The following is a 21,403-nucleotide window of genomic DNA, read 5'->3' as shown; positions in this document are numbered from 1 at the left end:
GTACCGGATATTAGATATAATTAGGGTTTAATGATGGTCATTGAAATTTACTTAGTTACTAGTTATTAGTTTGTCAGAGAATAGTGAAAAGTGAACATGGAAATTTCAACGTTAGTAAGTAATCGTGGTAATATTTTGCTCAAAGTAAACAGTTTTACTTTTTCTCACGATAAAGTACTAAAATCGGGAGAAACGTATTGGAGGTGCGTAAAACGGTCGTGTAAAGCGAAGATATTCACGAAAGGGCCAGAAAAGTTAGTGATCCGAAGTAATCTAGAACATTCCATTTCGTAAAATGTATGTCGTATTTATCTCAAAGTGACAAATAAACCTTATCCAGCTTAATCTCTAGAATTTTATTACCTGACTTTCCATTTACATTTCAATTACACCCAGCGTCCAAATCATGTAAGCAGAAACAGGTAATTTTATTTTTCAGTGTCGAATTTTAAATTTAGCGTCCAAATCATGCACGCCCAGTTTTTTGTTATAAAAATTGTTTTTGGGTCTTTAACTAAAGAATTTTTAAACTATTTTTCTTTTGTTGTAATGTTACAATTAGCTTTTCATTAGCCTGAGACAGAATGAAATTTTCCAAAAAACAAAATCAGTGGTTTACTCAACTATAACTTACTTTGTAAGTAGTAAACCCCAATTTGTGGACTCTCGGTAAAATGTTGATCTAGAAATGTGTTTTCCAACAATGTCATTTCACAAAACACTGAACTCTAGATAAGTTGCACCTCGATTTTTCACTATAGTTCGTCTTAGTGTCCTTCGATATGTTTCAGTTATTTTATTTTTTCCTAGGTTTTGTAACAATCGAATCTATAGTTTTGTTTTTTTTGACTATATTTCTTACACTATACCGTGAAACTTGAAACATATTCGGTTTTTCGAATTGGATTTCCAGAATTAAAAAATCTAATGATGATTAAACAAATTTTCTTATCGATACCTTTACCTGGACCCATCTTAAAATCCAAAAACAGAAATAAGCTTTATAATCTCACAAAATACATTTGACTTCAATTGACAATTGTCAAATTGATGTCATTTCTCCATAGCTACCTCTGATTTTAAGTTAATTATGAAAAAATCAACGTACTTATGTTGATATCAACGTATTTTATTAAGTATTAATAAAATGTCATAGTAATTAATATGATAAACTTATTACAGCATAATAGATTATGATTTGTTTATACTAATTGCCATAAACTGTAAATTTCATATGTGGGCCAACTGATATGGGAAGGCGCTCGTATATATTTGAATGCCATATTTAGCCGGTTTGTTAGCAATATATTGCCGAAAGTTGCAACGTGAAACTTTTTAACATTTCGTCTACCGTACAATAATCTACAACTTGTTAATTCTCTTGACATTTTAACACGAAATGTTTAAATATTTCTCTAATAGCAACCAAATTATCGTACTCTTTTCTTTCATTTCTGTCATTGATATTGTCAAATCTTAGTGCCCTTCCTAAAAAATAAAACGTTCTCGAACATCGTTAGTCTAAAGCAAGCAGGTGCAAATATCCAATTCTCTTAAAGTTCCTTAGTATTAACATATTGACCCTTCCGTACCCCAGTAAAAGCATATATCTCTTCAGTGTCTTGACAATCTCATTCTCTGATATAATTGTCTCGTATTTTGGCTATATAGATATTTGTGTAATAGACGATTTTCTTGATCATTACTTTCCGAAGTATTTGAATTTTTTGCAACATTTTTTACTTTGGGAATATGACTAACAATACTTTTTCTAGGCATTAGAACATTTTGTCGTGAAGGATGAGCTAGCTAGTGAGTTTTTTGTCTTTGCCAGTAAAATGGTGTCGAGACATATACCCACGATTGACGTCAGCTACATTATGAAAACTTTTAACATCTTCATCGGATTGTTTGGAGTCCGTTTTATGTTCACTGTTATCACTGGAAGCGTCGTCTTCGATGTCCACTCGTCCGTCATCTTACATTATTTCTTGATTTTGGCACTGTTCTTGACGGATTCACGGTATGTTAGCCATCCTATCTTCTTGAATATCTTCATATCGAATTTATCTTAAGTCTAAAAGCATTCGTCCCCTGCTCTTTATGTACTATCTAAAATTATATTATAAAAATAATAAAATATGCTTTATATCAAAAACCTTACATTTACTTACCAGAATTTTCGTTGACCCTACAAGCAATATGTTAACGTAAGAACTCGCGCGATGATAGTAACTCTCACACACGTCTGCAGACGACTAACAAGTATACGATGTCTATCGTCTATTACTAGTCTACACTAAATATTGCACACTCTTAAGCATATCGATGAAGACACTTCAAAAGTAAGCTAAAAGTGGGGATGCAAATGATTTTCCTTGCGTAGAATGTGCATATTTATTTTTCATTCTGTGCCGATGATAAACGATTACATTTTTTAAGGGAACGTACAATTTCCTAGCTCGAAAAAGGGTCTTTACACCCTGAGAGAGAAACAACCAACTTTTTTTACGATATAAAGTAATAACAAGTATTTTATGTACATAAAAGAGGAAAATAGGAGTGCTTATTTCCAACATTGTTTAAAATATATAGTGAATAGGCTTACCTATTTGCGGCCATACAACCCTAAGAGTTTTAACCTCCCTGCATATGCTTTGCCACGCTTTGTGGTCAGTTTCAGCTCTTTCCAATGATGCAGATACATTAAGCTCCTGGAGGTCCCTTTTGATGTTGTCAACCAGTCTTTGTAGATCAGGAAGATCCGTTGGATGCTTTAGAATTGGTCTCAATTCAGCTGTATTTCTGGTAGCTCTATCATTACCACTTCTCAGGATATGACCCATCAATGCAATCCGGGATTTGACTATGCTTGTTACTAAGGGTTGTTTAGAGAGGTTTCTAATTTCTGGGTTTGACAGAATCTTCCAATTACCTTCATGATCTTGCTTGGGTTCTAGAATATTTCTCAATAAGTTGTTTTTAAAGGTAAGAGTAAGGTTATTGTCCTTTTAGTGTTAGGCACGGTGCATCGCAACCGTATAATGCTACTAGTCTTGTAACAGTATTATAGATTCTTAGTTTTAGATGTTTTGACAGTAATTTTAATTTCAGCATCTTTTTCAAAGCTCCTGCATTCTCATTTCCCGCTGTTATTCTTGTTTATTATTTACTTTCAACCTCATTGTTTCTATTAAGTATTGTGTCCAAGTACTTGAAGTTCTTTAATTATCTCCAGATTGTCTCTATCCATCGATATTGAATTGGTAATACAGTTATCCCAGTTTCTGCACGACACTTTCATGAATTTGTTTTTGTTTGTATTGGCAATCAGTCCTACTTCGTCTGTCGATGATTTATCTTATAATACATTACTTGAATACAGTCTATTTTGCTATCCCCCACCCAATGAAATTGCACCTTGTTTGTGTCTGTTGCACCTTACTAACTACTCATTCTAGTCCAATGTTAAATAAAAGTGGAGATAAAAGGTCTCGTAGTCTTAATCTGCTGTCGCTGTTAAAATATGAGAATATGCACTTATAAATTGAAAGAAAAAAGTTAGAGAATAGACATAGAGGACGTGGAAAATAGTATGTTAAAATGTATACGTAGTCTAAATGGAAGAAAAATATTCTACCAACTAATGTATGGCTTTAGATATAGACAGAGATGGAGAAGATATCAGCAGAAAGAAGAGCGATAACAGTAGCTTGAAATCGGATATAAATAATATGTACGATATTCGTACATATTATAATTTAAATGTACCAAACATTTTCGTAGACAGTCCTTAAGATTAAATTTAAAATAAATAATCGTAACACGCGTCAAAAGACTCTTAATTATATTATTTACAATGTTTTGTTTTAATTAATAAGTCAATATTTTATTAATTTCTCCTTGATATAATTTTTACGATGTCAGCACATAAGCAATTTCACATTGTTAAAACTTGTTTTAATTGGAAAAAAAAAATCAAAATAGACGTCAATTTAACCTTTGCTTGTGTCACAAATTGGATTAGTTAATGATAGAATTAATCACAAAAAATATTTATCGACTTCCTGACGTCAAAGTGAGCTAGGATTTAATTGGGACTACCGCCTAGCTTCTTACTGCTATGATCACCATTGCATTTTCTCAACCTAATGTCTAGTTGGAGTTGGAGGTATGTTTGTTTGCAGTTGGTGAATTTAATGCCCATGGCCGTATTTGCAATTTATCTATCAAGCGAAACTTCAGTTAAAAACTTTCTACAAATCAAAGGAAAATAATTGTAAACAACCAACAAATTTAGGCACGCAAATTACCATCACCAAGACCACATCAAATTGATATCAAATAGTTGATCTCTAATCCCTCATTCGCTTATTTAACATCCTGTTTCTAATTTGGGACTAAATTTGATAACTTCAATAATAATTTTTTTTTAAATGTATACAATATATATTAATTTATTATAAGCACATGTTCAGTTTCAGTAGGCTTACTTTTATCTCCACTTCAGTTTCACCAACATCAGACTCCATAACTGTAAATTATGAAATAAATTATACTCGATATATTATATTGAATTATAAATGAAATCAAAGATTTATATACTAATTATAGAAAAGCAGGACATTCTGCTAAAAATTGCCCAACTAGCCAGAAATTCAAATCTTTAACACCCAATGCTACTTTAACTACTTTAGATGATCCAATAAACAGATCCAGATTATAAAAAATCTATATTGGAATCAAACAGTCCACATGAAGAACGGACATATGGTGAGTGAAAACGTAACCATTTCGAGAAGGGTTAGACAGAGCTGTATTTTTTCGCCACTGCTTTTCAACCTGTACACGGAACAAATATTTCTAAAGGCACTGGAAGCGTACAACGAGGGCATCAAGATTAATGGCGTACCGATAAGTAATTTTCAATATGCAGATGATACTGTTATACTGGCCGATAACATCGAAGATTTACAGATGATGCTAAATAGAGTAAATACAACTGGCAACCAATTTGGACTGAAGATCAATAGAAAGAAAACTAAATTTATGGTGATCAGTAAAAAGAACATTCAACATATCGACCTGAATATTGAAGCCGAACGTATTGAAAGAGTACACGAATTTAAATATCTGAGATATACAGTAAATGATAAGTGGGACCCAGACGTAGAGATTAAGATCCGAATTGAAATAGCAAGATCCAAATTCATCAAAATAAGCTCTTAAGCAACCGCCACCTAAGCGTTATGGTTTCAAATACCAGAAGCTGCGAACATAATACATGCGGCACAAAACAGAGAAACCTATCGTTTGATGATCGCCAACTTTCGGTAGAAGACGGCACATAAAAAAGAATAAACAATGCGTACATTCCCCCTAAAGCAAACTATATCTTCTTCTCATCTATCGACCAATAATTGATACATCAAAAAATAACTCTTTTTCAGAATAATGAGGTATTAAAAAAGCCAAAAACTTTAATCAGAGACCCACTTGAGCAAAAGACGATATAAAAAAATTCATAAATAACAGCATTGTGACCTTTGTTATCTTGGATGAACTTTCTGACTTAAAGATAGTGAGCGCTTTCCAAATGTAATAACAAATCCTGACAGTGTTCAATACTCCTACCCCTTACGTTAATATCTTAAAATGAAAAATGAAATGTGAGTATTACAAATTGGCAACCCTATTATATTTTAGTTTTAAATTAAATAAATACATTACATAAATCTTTACAATCAAATAATAATATTGATAGTCAATTTGAATATACTAAGTGACATAGAAATCCGAACATCCAGTTTAAATCATTTTATTTTAATAAAATTTTGTATAAGTACTTAATGAAGCATAATAAGTAAATGATTAACATTTCAAAATTATTGCATTGCTTTAAAGCCATTTTACCTTTAATAATGTGTGGCATGTTTCTGATCAGGTGGTCAATGTCCTCTTTTGGTATCTCATTCCAGGCAACCACCAACTCCTCTCGAAGTGCTTGTAGAATCTGAGGAGTACGTTGAAATTTGATCATATCCCACACGTGCTCAATTGGGGATAAGTCGGGAGATCTTGGTGGCCATGCTAAGAATGTGACATCATTATGTTGAAAGAAGTCTATTGTGACTCTTGCAACATGTGGTCGGGCATTATCTTGTTGGAAAGTTGGATTTGCCAGGGTGTCAAGATAGGGTAAAAGGTGGGGTTCTAGAACTTCTTGGATATAACGCTGCGCGTTCATGTTACCTCTGATGAAGATTACAGGTGACCTGGAACCATAAGCTATAGCACCCCAAACCATAACTCCAACAGTGTAATGAACATGTCTTTCAACAAAAAACTGTGGATTTCTCCTTTCACCACGTCGCCTTCTAAACCTCGCTAGACCATCGTGCATGCCTAAACAAAATCGAGACTCGTCATTAAAGACAATACTGTTCCATTAATGATTCCAGAGTGAACGTTCTTTGCACCACTGAAGGCGATTACGGTGGTGTTCTGGAGTTAAAGGGAGGACCTAGTGTGGTCGGTATGAAAACAGGCCAAAACTTCTCATTTGTCGGTAAACACTTCGCATGCCAATAGGTCTTCCGTGATCTGCAAACTATTCATTTGCAATGGAGCTGGTAGTGGAGAAACGGTCTCTTAAGGCCAAAATCTTAGGCGGCGATCTTCACGGTCTGTTGTTCTACGGCGGCGTCCAGTGCCCCTTGCTCTTTGCGTACGGCCTTCTTGAAGCCATGCCTGACAACACCTAACCACGGTGTCTACACTTCTTTGCACTCTAACTGCAACTTCCCGAAAAGAAAGTCCAGCTTCCCGAACTCCCATTATACGGCCCCTATCAAACTCACTAAGTTGACGAAATCGTACAGGTCTACGTACTCTAGGCATCGTAACCAATCGTAAAGAATGTCAAGAACCACAATTCGCCAAATTTGGATCTTTACTGCGGCTGAAATATTCATCTTTAGATTGTTAGTGAATTTAAAAATAAAAAGTATAAAAACCGGAATCTCCAACTGATAAGGCTAAAAACTGTATCACTTGTTTTTTTTTTCAGTAAGATAAATAAATTACACCAAATTTTATTGAAATAAAATCATTTAAACTGGGTGTTCGGATATCTATGTCACTTAGTATAGTTTTCCAAAATATTATTAAATGCGGCCGAAATAGCTGTTAGTAAAATGAATTACAACTGAATTATTTGATCACTTTCTTGGTGGAATTCAAAATGTCAAGAATGGATAATATTTTCTAAAGCCAAGCCAACAATGATACGTAAGATTACCGCCAAAACACATTATTTTTGCCTAAACCAGAAAATATACCCTTCTAGCTAATAATTTTGGAAGATTCCTCCAGATTTGCTGACCAAAAAGCAAAAGCTGAATTCGAAACTATTGATGTGTTGGCTGATGACCTATTTACTTTAAATTATATCCTAACTATAGATGAATTAGAATACCCACTCAATAACACGAAAAACTCTTGTCCTGGCCCTGATAACATTTCTGAAATATTTTTTTAAAAACTTCCTTTATCTGTAAATAAACATTTACTTGATCTACAATAGCATATGAGACATGACAAGTTTCCAAAAATCTGGAGTTCATCTATCGTCATTCCAATCCATAAAGAGAATTTACCAATATCTCTTTGCTGATGATTTAATAATGTTTGTTAAAAGAAAAATATAAATCTCTTCAATCTCATCTACAAAATGTCCTATGGAAAATTAAATCATGAATAAATTCTACTGGTCGTTAGTTATCAACCACAAAATCAAATGCTTTGATTTTTTGATATGCCACTCCAGAATTAAAACTGGTCAACAAAGAAATAAAATATGTTAAGAACAATAAATGTTTAGATATCCCTTTTGACAACAGATTATACTGAAGTCACCACATCTTTGATCTAAATTGGGCTTTTCAAACTAGACTCAACATTATAAAAATTGTCGCACACAACACGTGGGAGCGGATACTAAAACATTAACACTTACGTGCAAGAAGTTGATTAGGTCCAAACTCGATTGCGATAAATATTCAGAACACATAAAGTCCCTTAAAACATACAATGGAGTTAGACAAGCCAACGCGCTGGCATAACAGCTCTTTAACATAGTCTTAAAAAAAGTCAAGTGTATGGTGATTACTACACAGAAGACCTGGGATGCTGATACAGATCTCACTCTTAATCTTATACTGGCCGACAAAAAAATATTAGTAAAAATAAAAAAACGTATAATACTGACATATAGATATAAAAAGATATAAGATATAAAAAGTGTGAAGAACACATGACAAACACACAATTCGGTTTCAGAGTTACATTGGGTACTCGAGAGGCACTTTTTGCAATACAAGTTCTCTTTCAAAGACGTGAATTGTGATATATTTGTGTTTTGTTGATTACCAGAAAGTGTTCGATAGAATAAAACATGAACTGATGAAAATATTAAATTCAATTAGTCTAGACAGCAGAGATCGCCGTATAATAAACAATATCTATTACGAACAAACTGCAGCTGTTAAAGTTGGGGATCAGTTAACAGACGATATAAAGATAAAAAGAGGGCAGAGAGAGCGCGCGACAGGGATGTATATTGCCCCCCATTATTGTTCAATACATATTCAGAGCACATTATGAACCTAGCGCTAACGAACATAGACGAGGGAATACTTATAAACGGAGAACAATTGAACAACATAAGATACTCTGATGATACTGTCATTTTTGCAGACAGTCTTGAAGGTCTGCAGACACTTGTCTCCATGGTGGTAAGTAGCAGGTTAGGGCTTAGGGCTTGATTTTAACATCAAAAAAAAATTAAATACATGGTTATAAGCAAAAATAGGATACCACCTGGTCAATTACTAGTTAACCCACAACCTATAACACAAATCACCAACTTTTGTTATTTGGGTGCAAACTTAAATGAACAGTGGGACCAACCGACAGAAATTAAGACAAGGATCGAGAAGGCAAGATCAGCTTTCGTCAAAATGAAAAAAATCTTTAACAGCCACGATATAAAATTGGAAATAAATGTTCGTTTACTAAAATGCTACGTTTTCTCCGTTCTTTTATATGGCGTGGAGTCATGGACCTTAACTGAAGCATCACTGAAGATACTCTAAGCATTTGAGATGTGGTGCTATAGACGCGTGATGAGGATTTCCTCATCAAGACCAAAAGTGGAAACGTTAAAATAGCTTAAGATACAGAACATGTACAAGCACAAATTAAGTAGAATGGATATTGTTATTATAATCAAAAAAGTCGTCTACGTTGGGCAGGACATCAAAGAACAGTATGGCGCAGCAATTTTAAAAAGGTCTATATTTTCTAAATCTGTAATACTCCTAAAGCCGGGATCTCACAGAGCATGTAGAGACGCTCTTCACCAGTTCACGTTGGAGAAGAGAAGTAGAAAATGGTAATGGTCAAAAAAAAAAAGAGAACACAGTTGGCACCCCATGGTAATATGAAATAAATAAATATTTACTTTTTGATAAAAACCTCGAATATCGAGGATTTAGTGTTGTTTACTCTGCTGTACGCCATCAGTGTTGGCACTAGAAATTTTATTAGGTTGGATAATTTATACAATGATAAAAACTTCACAGTAAAATTATCACTACACTGGCCTTATCAGACCCTAGTCGCGTTAGAAGGGTAGGAGAGGTAAGTACGTGCTATGCATCAGCTTCCAACCTGTCTTTGAACCTCGTTGATTTACCGACAAACGATGAGACAGTACGCGCCCAGTGTAGATAGACTGTTGGTCCTATCCCAGGGATCGTAACCCACAAATATTAAGCGAAAAACGGTATTCCACGTTATGTTGGGTTCTGTCTTTAGATTTTGTCTTTTTCTATTATGTATTTTCTATTTCTCTACACTACTGAAGAACGCTGCTCCACGTTCGGTCAGATCCCGGCTTATTGATGATGAGTTCAATAATCATAGAATCATCAAGTTTTTAATTAATTCGTGAATCCTTTCTACTGACATATTTAGTACTTTTACAATTTTATGATTAAAAGAACTTGTGGCTTAAGTTAATTAAAAAGTTTTTGCAGACTTACAAAACTTAATAAAAATTATTTATTTGAATAAGTAATACGGCAATACAGAAGAGCTTAATGCTGGCCTGAAGTAAAAAATTAAAACAAAATATTATCAAGTACAAACTTTCTCTTAAGGGCACTCTTAAAGAACTTTAAACCATTTTTTGTAGTAAAATATATAATAATTATCTGTTCGTATTTATATAAACTGAACAGTTTTTAACCTACTTTTTGCAAGGGAGTAAAAAAACCTTATTATAATGTACTTAAAGCGAAAAACAAAGAAATTTTTTATCTAAAATACAATTATTTGAAGGAACGAGGTTAGATTAAGTTACATTCTGTGAAAGTTTATATCTACCCTCGAGAAATTCATTGGAAGAGCTACTTAGTCCTCTACAAACAAAATTTACATATTAAGAGAAATTTGATCGTCAGTTTTCTTTTCTTTTCAATTTGATATTAACCTTGTATTATTATTGTATTAATCATTCTCTTTTTTATACTGTTTTGATGGTATTCGTAGATTTTCAGATATTTTATATTATATTTTTTATCGGGGAGTAATATAGCAAAAATTAATAAAAAAAAAGTAAAATTTTATTGTGTACCAGTACATTAATTGATATAGTTGTATATATTGTTATGCTATTTAAATTGTATTATATTGCTTACTTAGGAAAAATCCTGTCTATATTTATTAAATGATCTAATCTCCAATTAATCACAATAAATCAGCATTAATTAATTACAATCTCAGGCTATTTAAATTGTACTATTTACCTTTGATCGTGGATTCAAAATATTTTCCAATTGGCTTCCTAATCGGGATAGGTAATATGACCTGAATAAAATACATAGAATTTCAACTGAACTATATGTGAGATGTCCTTTATTTTAATGAAATTTTATATAACAATCAATCCTGTAATATTTGCAATATACTAACTTTAAATATATGAGAAGTTGTTTTCTATCATGGACCCAAATGTTATTTTACATTGATTTGTAATATGTGTTATAACTAAGCTCTTTTTATAATTCTTTTTTTTTTAAGTGATCGTAAAATTAACTGTCTCTATTCTTTATTCAATTTATTTAATTAATAAATGAAAATCACACTCCGGCTCTAATGAAAATTGACTGACCTTTCCTTCTCTGCCGTTGCAATTCTATGGCCACGCCACAACAAAAAAATCCTTTCTCTGCTTCTGCTCCTATTGTGGTCCAGATGACGTACACCTTTCTCCTATCTGTCACTGTATCTGCAACCCAACAACTCGTGTTAGTCTATGCAGCCTGTTTGAGCCAATCTCCGCGCCTGTTTACAACTCCAAATGTTTCCGGCTTCGTCTGCTTTTAATATTCTTATACCCTTTGGTTTTCTATCTCTCTGTACCCCGTTCCTCACACTGGTCAGCTTTTACACAGCAAATAAACACACCCGGTAAATTACGTCTTCGGGACTTCAAACAAACACAAATCACAAAGCTCCTTCCTTCTTGGACGACTAAAACTGACTAACTAACCTTTTTTTCTCTCTCCTATCTCATAGCCAAAACCAACCTCCTTGCATTCAAAAATTGACCAATAAAAATCATCCACCTCTTGTGACGTATATCGTTACCAACCAACTCTCTCTATAAAACGTCATTCGGGTAATTCCAGAAAACAACCTTCTTTAATTATTCTAACTAAATCTATCTGCTTTACAAATATTTCTTACTAATAGCTACAAACGATACCTGTTTCTCAATTCAATGTCTTTTGTTAATAAACTTTTACCGATATAATCTTTCGGGGAGAAAACCACCGCAAATCCCGGTCTATTGTTCAACACTTTCTATATACACTTTTATTCCGGGTAAATCCATTCCACAATAACCGACTTATTTAAATTTCTTATTGATAATATTTGAAAGTCTTGTCTCTGAGGCCTAATGAACAATTCTTCGAACAACTTAAAATACATATTTTGTCTTATACAGGATGTTTGAAAATTTATATGCCCGTGTCTTTATGAAATATCAATAATTGTAATTTTTATTTAAGTAATAAAATTTGTATATCGGTTTTTTATTGCTTATGGACATTCAAAAGTACAACAATATGTATGGCCAACTTTCTAGCAAGACACATCTTTAAATATAAATTCTTTCACAATTTGGTTACCACATCTTTGTCTCATTTTTCTACCTTGTTGTTAATTTCGCACGTTTTTTGCATGTTTAATTTCATACTCGTGCCCCCACCGTTATTTGATGAACACTTTATTTCTTTCAGGGATAGCTCTTAGACTTTGATATTCTACTGGTGACTTATTGTAACCCATTAATGTCCAGAAATTTTTTTTAGCATCTCTAAGTGTGGTTATTACGTGAATATAAACGATTCCAAATGGGTACAAATTAAGATTTTATCGCAAATACCCCCACTATTTTTTTGAAAAAATGGTGTTGCAAAAACGCAACACTGGGCACTTTCGTTATAAAATAAATGCACAAATCAAAAACAAATTAATTCAACAAGAGGACAAGACAAGAATTAATAAAAAAAATTTCGTGCAATGCAGTATTATACTTGACACATTTTTGTTTGTTGTTGAATGGCATAAACCACAACAAGTTCGTTTTACTTACGGCCCTATAAGATGCTCAACATTTGAGTGCAAAGGTCCTGATGATATATAGCTAGTGAGCAAAGCTTTTGCTATATTTTCACGAAATTTCAACAAATCTTTCACGTTGGTCTTCAATAGTTTTCCTCATGTTTCTATAAAGGAGCCAAGTATTCTGTACATTTAAACGAGTAATGAGTTGTACACACAGGTTATTCAAAAATGTATTCGACAAATTTCTTTTAGAAATTTTCAAACATTTCATCGACACCTTCAATAGTACGCGTAGCAATTTTTATTTGAAATCAGATTTATTTTTCAGCTTAGTGTTGCGAAAATGCAACTTTAAAAAATGTATGCAGTATTGTTGTATGTGGCAGAGGTCGGCAATCATCATAGCTATTCGGACTTTTGAGACTGCTGCTCTGAAAAGTTCATTTGATGTACATCCGTACCACTCTCTCAGGTTGCGCAGCCATGACATTCTACGCCTCCCTATGTTTCTCTTTCCTTGAATCTTTCCCTGCATAATCAGTTGGAGCAAGGTGTATTTCTCTCCACGGTGTAATATGTCCGAGATATTCCAATTTTCTTGTTTTAATTGTATTTAAAATTTCTATTTCTTTATTGATCCTTTTCAGAACCTCTTTGTTTGTGACGTGTTCTGTCCACGATATTTTTAGAATTCTTCTATACACCCATAGCTCGAATGATTCCATTTTTTTTATTGATGTCGCATGCAAGGTCCAAGATTCCATTCCATAAAACTAAGTCTTAGTTCCAGTTTTAAATCCCTTGTACATAGCACTCCTCCCATTTTGTTGAAATTTGCTCTAGCCTTTTTTATTCTGATTTTGATGTCCTGATTGTTATCATTTGTGGAGTTATTCATTGTTCCCAGACATGCATATTTGTCCACTTTTTCGACATTGGTTCCGTTTATTAGAAGATTCTCGTTATTTCTTTGAGTTTTCGATATTCTCATAAATTTCGTCTTCTTGACATTCATTGTTAGACCGTACTCTTTTCCATAATCCGCTATTCTGGTCAACAGTCACTGAAGATCTTCAATATTTTCGGCTAAGATCACAGTGTCGTCGGCATATCTTGTTAATGGAAACCTCATTTACCTTCATTCCAGCTGTTTCACCCTCAAGAGCGTTTTTCAGGATCTCTTCGGAGTAGGCATTAAAAAGAATTGGCGACAATACGCATCCCTGTTTCACTTCACGCATAATTTCAATTTCTTCTGACAGCTGTTCACACGTACTTTTGCTGGCTGTTTATAGTATAAATTTGATATGATCCTGAGGTCGTTGTAGTCAATCTTCTTTGATTTCGGGACATTCATTAATTGTTTACGTCGTACTTTATCGAATGCTTTATTATAGTCAATAAAACATGCGTATATATCTTGATTGACGTCCAGGCATCTTTGTATCTTACACTTACCTAGAAAGAACCGAAGAATATATCTAATATTTACATGTGATCACTCAAATAACCGATAAGTTCACCAAGACAATTCGTGTATTATAACAGTTTATTCGATCAACTTCCTATTTAAACACGCAGAAATTCGACACTTTAACTATCAGCATATGCTAAGAGTGTTGCGAAAACGCAACGCTTGGAATGAATGGGTTTTAAGGGAATCTCCTTTTCCCATTCTGGTACTATGGTAATTCCACCATTTTTTAACACCCAGGTATTAATATATTCGACATTGAATTTGTGTTATGCTTTAGCTTCTTTCTGTATTTCGGCTATTCTATGAAGTATCTTCTTTTCTGTATTTCAAGCAGCCTTTTGTTTCTGATATTTCTGTTCTAGTTTCTGCATTATACGTTTTATCTCTCTTTTAGACTTTTTATTTGGAATCAATGCTAATGCTATTTTTATGTTGTATCTTTTACACACGTTAACATTTTACTGTTTCTTAGTTTCTTCTTGTAGTTCGACCCCAATATTAGTAAAACCTGATATAATGTTAAGTTTAATTTGAGTAGGCGTTCAACCTCCCTTCCACTCGAACTTAGAGGTCTATTGTGTCCCATCCCCAGGTTTTTCCTTTAGCCCAGCCTTTTTAACAAAGTCCTTTAGGTGCTTAGGTGATAAGGTAAGTTGTAGGGATCTAGTTAATAATGCTCAAATGTATTAAGACTAATCCAATCCAACCCTAATACCGATAATACGCAGATCACTCCTATTCATATCTAATAGATCTTTGGATCTCTTCGTTTAAGGTTCATGTATAAAAGCCTTCTAAGGCTTGAGATCCATTTGTTCGTACGAGTAGTTACGTTTCATTCGTTACACCTAGTCGGATATTGTTCTTTTGGTTGTGCTTTTTGCTATGCCAACGACAAGTTCTGGACCTATGAATATTTCTTTTGCCCCTTCACTTGCAAGTAGGTCCGTCGAATCGAATTCTGTAGACAGTACCAAACTATCTTCCATTGGAGTCGATTCGATTCGATTTCAGTGCCTTTAATGCCGCATGGTTATCCGATATAATTTTTATAAATCTGTCCCTGCAGTTCCTTTTTATAAGTTCCTGCAGGCACATTTCTATAGCATAATTTTTACTTAAAAGAAGTCATTACCTAGGCTTTCACTAAAGCTTAGCTTTGGTTTCCCTCCGTATACTCTAGCTCCGACTCCTTCATTGATTTTAGAACCATCTGTATACCAGCATTGATCTGCCATTATCAGATTCATAGCCGCTGCCATTTGACTTTGTCGAATGTCTTTGTGTAATCCACAAAGCACATAAGCATAGGAGTATTTAATTAATTAAATTAATTATTTAATTAATATATAATAATAATAATAATAATATTAATAAATTAATATTTAATTAGCTGTCTGACATTAAGGATGTGTTCTCTTGTGCATTTTCCTGGGACAAATCACGCTTGTTCTTCTGATATCTGAGGCAGTAGAAAAACTTTTAGTCTTTCATGTGTTCAATAGGAGATACAATCATTTAAACAACTAAATTGTTAATAACAAATTATCTGACGGGTTTTCAGCCTGGTACCCTCGAAAAATCGAAATTACGCACCAAAAAACATAAAAAAATGTCAAAGTACCAAGGAGACATAAAATTGCATACTAAACCCCCTGGCTCCTACACTATTTTTAAAAATTTCTTTATTTATTCGGTTCCTAAACTTTATGCTGCACTTTTAGTACTTTTTTTTAACGATCTACCTAAATCTCAATAAAAACGATTCTTTACATCAACGATACTTCATAAAATTTACTACAGACCTAATAATAAAATTTCCAGTACTATCTAACCTACTTTGGACTAATTCAATATATAATAAATTGGTATACATATTTTTCCCTGGATGAAAGACAACATCGTGACGAAGAGCTGGGGAAGGGGGTAAGTGGCGTCTCGTTGTCTTGGTTACCGCAAGGTCACGACCCCCACTCGTGAACCCCCTACTCGGTCCCTTAACAGACGGTTTTTGAACGCCTTCTTCGTTATTTTATTGATATGATTTTTTCTGGCCTGCGGACCTTAATTGCTAAAACCAGGGCGGTTTGTCTGAATTGAAAATGTTCCTTTAGAATATACAGAAAACCCGAGTTATTAACATTATAAATACAAAGAGTTTTTGGGTAAACCGGAGAATCATTCAAAATACTCATTTTGTCTTTAGGAAAATCGCGGGAACAGCGCAAATAAATTAGTGGCCTGGTTCTCAAGCTTATAATAATGTTAAAAATTATTGGAATATGTAATTTTGTATTACGTGATTTGACGTGACGAATTTATCAAATGTCTTTATTATTCACAATATCATACAATATAAGCCCCGCATATATTTTATGTCATTCTATTATACGTTAATGCACCAAATATAACTTATATTGTTTTTTTAAGGCATCAATTTTTTCCCTCCATTTCTGTAGTTTCTGCTGAATTATGTCGTTACTGTAACTATTCGATATCTACTCTACTATTATTACATGAATACCCACTTCAGTTATTACATAGCTATTACTTGAATATCCACCTATTTTATGGAATGATCCCTTGTTTGCGGAATTAACTAAGGGGTCACTTAGAAAGATGTTAGTATAAGATGGTAGTGTAGATGGTAGATGGTATGTACAGTAGACTTCCTCTCTAACGAGAACTGAAATGGCAGGCTAATTACCTCGTGATAAGCCGATTTCGTTATATCAGACAACAATAATACTGTGCGTACATATGAATATGTAGTTTTCTAAACCATTAACTTCCTATAGTGAAGCAATTCGGAGCAATATAAGATGCTAAATATTGTTTTAATGGCGTTTTTGAAAAAAAAAATTGTTTACTTTTATTGTCAATGAAATATATTAAAACAAAAAAGAGCTGTTTACTTTTATTGTCAATGATATACGTTAAAACAAAAAATCTACTTACATTTTTTTCCAACTACATAATGTATAAAGCGTATTTTCAAGGATAACATAAACTATTGCTTCTGCTATTGGAAAAAGTCTGTCATTTTTGACTTCTTTAAATTATTCTGGGCTGTACAATTGTCAATAATTATTCACACCTATGAGACATCGTGGTTTTTGAGATTTCGTGTGGTTGGCACAAGCGAGTATAGTTACCCTTTCTTTTGATAACTTGCCACCTATACAACGTTGATTTTTTAATTTGAGGGTCTTATCTGAAGTAAGTTTAAAAAAAGTTCCAGCTTGTCGACATTGAAAACATTATCGTCACTGTAATTTTGTCTCATTGTAGGCCATGACTTCAACCAGTTGTCGGTAACATCTTTGGAAACAATCTTCGCTTCACCGCAAATTTTTCCACACGTAATTTCGTGCCTGGCCTTAAAACGATTCATCCACCCACTCGATGCTTCTCATCATCACATAGCGCCTGCGAAAATTGTGATGATTTTTCTTGAAGCAGTTGTCCACTAATTGGCAGCTCCGTTTACTGTAAACCATTCGACCATTGCAGTATCGAGTTGTTTATTAGTTGCGGCACGTAGTTTTTCCGATTTACCGGAAACAGACGAACCTGTTTCAAAAGTCTTGTGTTTATTTTTGAGCATGTTAGATAGAGTTGAACTTGAAATTCCTCTTTAACGACAAACTTCTGCTTTCTTCTTACCGTTCTCAACACCTATAAAGATGTTAATTTTTCTTCTAAAGTAAATGCTTGTCTTTTAGGAGTCATAGTGTGTAATCTGTGTGACTATGTAATCTACAATACAACTTTAAAGACGCGAAAGCACAATCAGGAAACAAACGATAAACATCTACGACAAAAACAACTGTAAAATGAAATTTCGCTAAATTTTTGGTGAATGGTTAAACCCCTACACTGACACTTGTGAATCATAAATTGTAAATTTCCGACAACACAATATCGGTCGGTAGATTAAACAGAAGAAGTTTATTGTGGGCGGTAGTTAAAAAGGGTATTTATTTATAGCCATTGCAAGGTCAAAAAAGTAAAAAAAAACACCTTTTTCGATATTATTTTCTCTCGTTATAACCAAATGTGACTCGTTATAGAGGGTTATAGTTCAATACAAATTTCACGGGACATCTAATGTACCTCGTTATAAGCGAAACCTCGTAATAACCGTGTTCGTTATAGAGGGAGTATACTGTATATAGTTATACTATAGTACAGATTTAAAATTGAAATGGTGCTGAGAGGGACAAACTATGTAAGTAACTAAATAAGAAAATTATGAAAAACAAAGAAAATTAGGTGAACGTGCAAACTGATTAAAATAAAAATTTTATTTCATTGGATATTCTATTCTACCTAGTCAAGTAATTTTAATTGTTCCTAAATGGCAGTACAAAATTTTAGTTCTCTACAGCTCTGCTATTCATATTTTATAATTTCTTTAGAAAGTAGGTTAAATATCAGATTTTCTGTTTTAGTTGGTAAATAACTGAAGTAAACAGTTTTTTAAACAAAGTTTTGTTTCAGCAGTGCGGTCAACATGGGAAAGATGATTACCCGAACTGGACGAGAAATACCATGGGAATTAATAAACAGGGATATGAATCAAAGATGAATGAACACAATCAAATGCAGAAAGGTAAGAGAGATATAACTTTTTATGAAAATATATAGTTTCTATTGCTACCGTTTGTTTATCATTGCGCAGACATACGTATGATTTTACTATGAACATGTTTTTGCTTATAAAACTTTTTGCATTCAATTTGGGAAAGTGTCAGGAAAGTTTGTAAACAAAATTCATGGTGATAAAATGAAAATTGCATTTTGTGTAGAAAAAAATGCATTTCCAAAGTGCATAAAAAATTAAAAATTTGCAACTAAGAAACCATCTCCAGGAATGAGTTTAATTTTGTTAGTAGGAGGTTTTCTAGGTCGTTGAAAACGAATATGATAATGTCTATGGTCCTTGAGCTACCTTGTGCCCAGAGTGGACCTCGTCTCCTGAAATTTTATGTTATTCTCATTCTCATTCCAAATCAGTCGAAAGTCATTACTTGAGGGGTTTTCGAGGTCGCTGAACACGAATATTATAACGGCGATGATTCTAGAGCTACCTGGTGCCCAGAGTGAACATCGTCTACCGAAGTTTTATATTAGTTTCATTCGAAATCAGTCCAAAATCGGGGGTTTGAGTTTGATAAACACGAATATTATGACAACGATGATCTTCGAGCTACCTGAGCATCCTGATTGTGTATGCTCGGTCACTTACCCACCGAATTGGCAAAATAAATTTTGTTGCCGCCTTCTTGTTCTTCTTGTAGTGCATATCCGTTTCGGATGTTGGCGAACATTATGGTAATTTGTAGTTTGCAAACTGCTGCTCTGAACAGATTTGTGGTTTTTGTGTTGAACCACGTACGTAGATTTTTTAGCCAGGAAATCCTTCTTCTTCCTGGTCCGCGTTTTCCTTCTACTTTTCCTTGTAGACTTAATTACAGCAACCCATATATTTCTCTGTTTCTCTGAGCTATTCAATTTTGACTGTTTTTGTTGTGGTTTCCTTTTTGCATTCTTAACAAAAAGTCGTGGTTAGTAACGTGGTCGGTATAGGATATATTCAGGATTCGACAATAAAGCCACATTTCGAAAACCTCAATTTTCTTGCAGGTAGCGTCTGTGAGAGTCGACGACTCAACTCCGCACAACAGTATAGGAAAGATATCTTCTTCTCAGAGATCTTTCGAGGATTGGCGATCCAAATGGCAATTGTAGTTTTGGAAACTGCTGCGCGAGAGATTTCTGCGGATGAGCGGTCGAACCATCTCCTCAGGTCTTTCAGCCACGAGTTCTGGCGTCTTCCTACTGATTTTTTGCTCTGTACTTCTCTTTCCAGTATAACTTAAAGTAATTCGTATCTTTCGTCTCTCAACACATGACCCAAGTATTGCATTTTCCTCTCTTCGATTATTCTTAGTAATTCTTTTTGTTTACACATGCGACGAAGTACCTCAACATTAGTAACTCTTTGTACCCATGGAATTCTCAATATTCGTCTTTATATATACATCTCAAAGGCATCTATTCTTTTTTCTATTTCAGAGTCCATTGTCCAACTTTCACAGCTATACAGTTAGACAGAAAAAACATAACTTCTGATCATTCGGATTTTAAGCTGCAGACTAAGGTCTGATCTTGTAAAAAATATTTTCATGTTCATGAATGCTTTCCTTGCTTGTTCGATTCTTAATAGGATTTCTTTTTTTGGATTACACTGACTATATTGATATTTGCTCCCAAATATTTTATGGAACTTACCTGTTCTATTATTTGACACTTGGCATACACATGTACGTTTACTAGTGTCTTTGAAAATACTAAAGTTTTAGTTTTGGAAACGTTTAGATGTAAACCGATCATTTCGCTGTGATAAACTACCACATTTATTATATTTTGTAGTTCTTGTGCGTTGCTTGCTATTAAGACGGTATCATCAGCATATCTGATGTTGTCTATGCTGATTCCGTTAATCTTAATTCCGCCTTGGACCTCGTCTAATGCTTCTCTGAATATAGACTCTAAATACAAATCCCTGACGCAACCCTGTCTCACTCCTCGTCGGATTTGTATATCTTCGGATGCTGTGTGCTCTATTTCAATTGTTACCGTTTGGTGCCAGTATAGTTCTGAGATACTTCGCAAGTCTTGTTCGTCAACTCCAGTTGTTCTCAGAATTTCGATCATCTTTTGATGGTTAACGCAGTCAAATGCTTTTCGATAGTCAATAAAACATGCACATACATCTACATTCATGTCTCTGCATCGTTGCGTTAACACATTTAAAGCAAAAAGGGCCTCTCGTGCTCCCAATCCGTTTCGAAATCCGAATTGAGTGTCACTCATCTGGAACTCACACTTCTTGTAAATTCGTGTATGGATAATTCTGAGAAAGGTTAGGACAGGAAAGATATGACATCGTAGTAATATGATGTTTGTGGGTGTATAAATCATGGCATTTAAATAGCTTACCCATTTTTTGAAATGCAGATCTTGTTTTTCTCTATCCTACATGTGATTTATATCCTACATTCTAGAGAATATCTGAATCGTATTAGGTGTGTGAAGACCCCTTTGTAGGTACGATCTCTCTTTTGTAGTAGTGGCACTATATGGCTACTGTAACAGAAGGTTATTAATACATGGTTAAGATAAAATAATATTAGAGAGAAAGTATTATGGGTGGGGTGT

At 33.9% G+C, this 21,403-nt stretch overlaps 1 protein-coding gene across 4 annotated transcripts in view; it reads left to right on the top strand.

The window, feature by feature from the left end:
• Positions 1–21,403, top strand: part of LOC140446047 (zinc finger protein rotund-like) — an 814,816-nt gene that overhangs the window by 443,437 nt on the left and 349,976 nt on the right. For 2 of the 4 annotated variants that reach the window (XM_072538556.1, XM_072538559.1), the window contains exon 4: positions 18,680–18,791. In XM_072538556.1, the coding sequence (XP_072394657.1) occupies positions 18,680–18,791 (112 nt within the window). The remainder of the gene's footprint in view (positions 1–18,679; positions 18,792–21,403) is intronic. The other 2 variants (XM_072538557.1, XM_072538560.1) reach the window with 1 other exon arrangement.

Source organism: Diabrotica undecimpunctata, chromosome 7 (assembly GCF_040954645.1).
Source record: "Diabrotica undecimpunctata isolate CICGRU chromosome 7, icDiaUnde3, whole genome shotgun sequence".
Taxonomy (NCBI): domain Eukaryota; kingdom Metazoa; phylum Arthropoda; class Insecta; order Coleoptera; family Chrysomelidae; genus Diabrotica; species Diabrotica undecimpunctata.
This window is presented reverse-complemented; position numbering and strand designations above follow the sequence as displayed.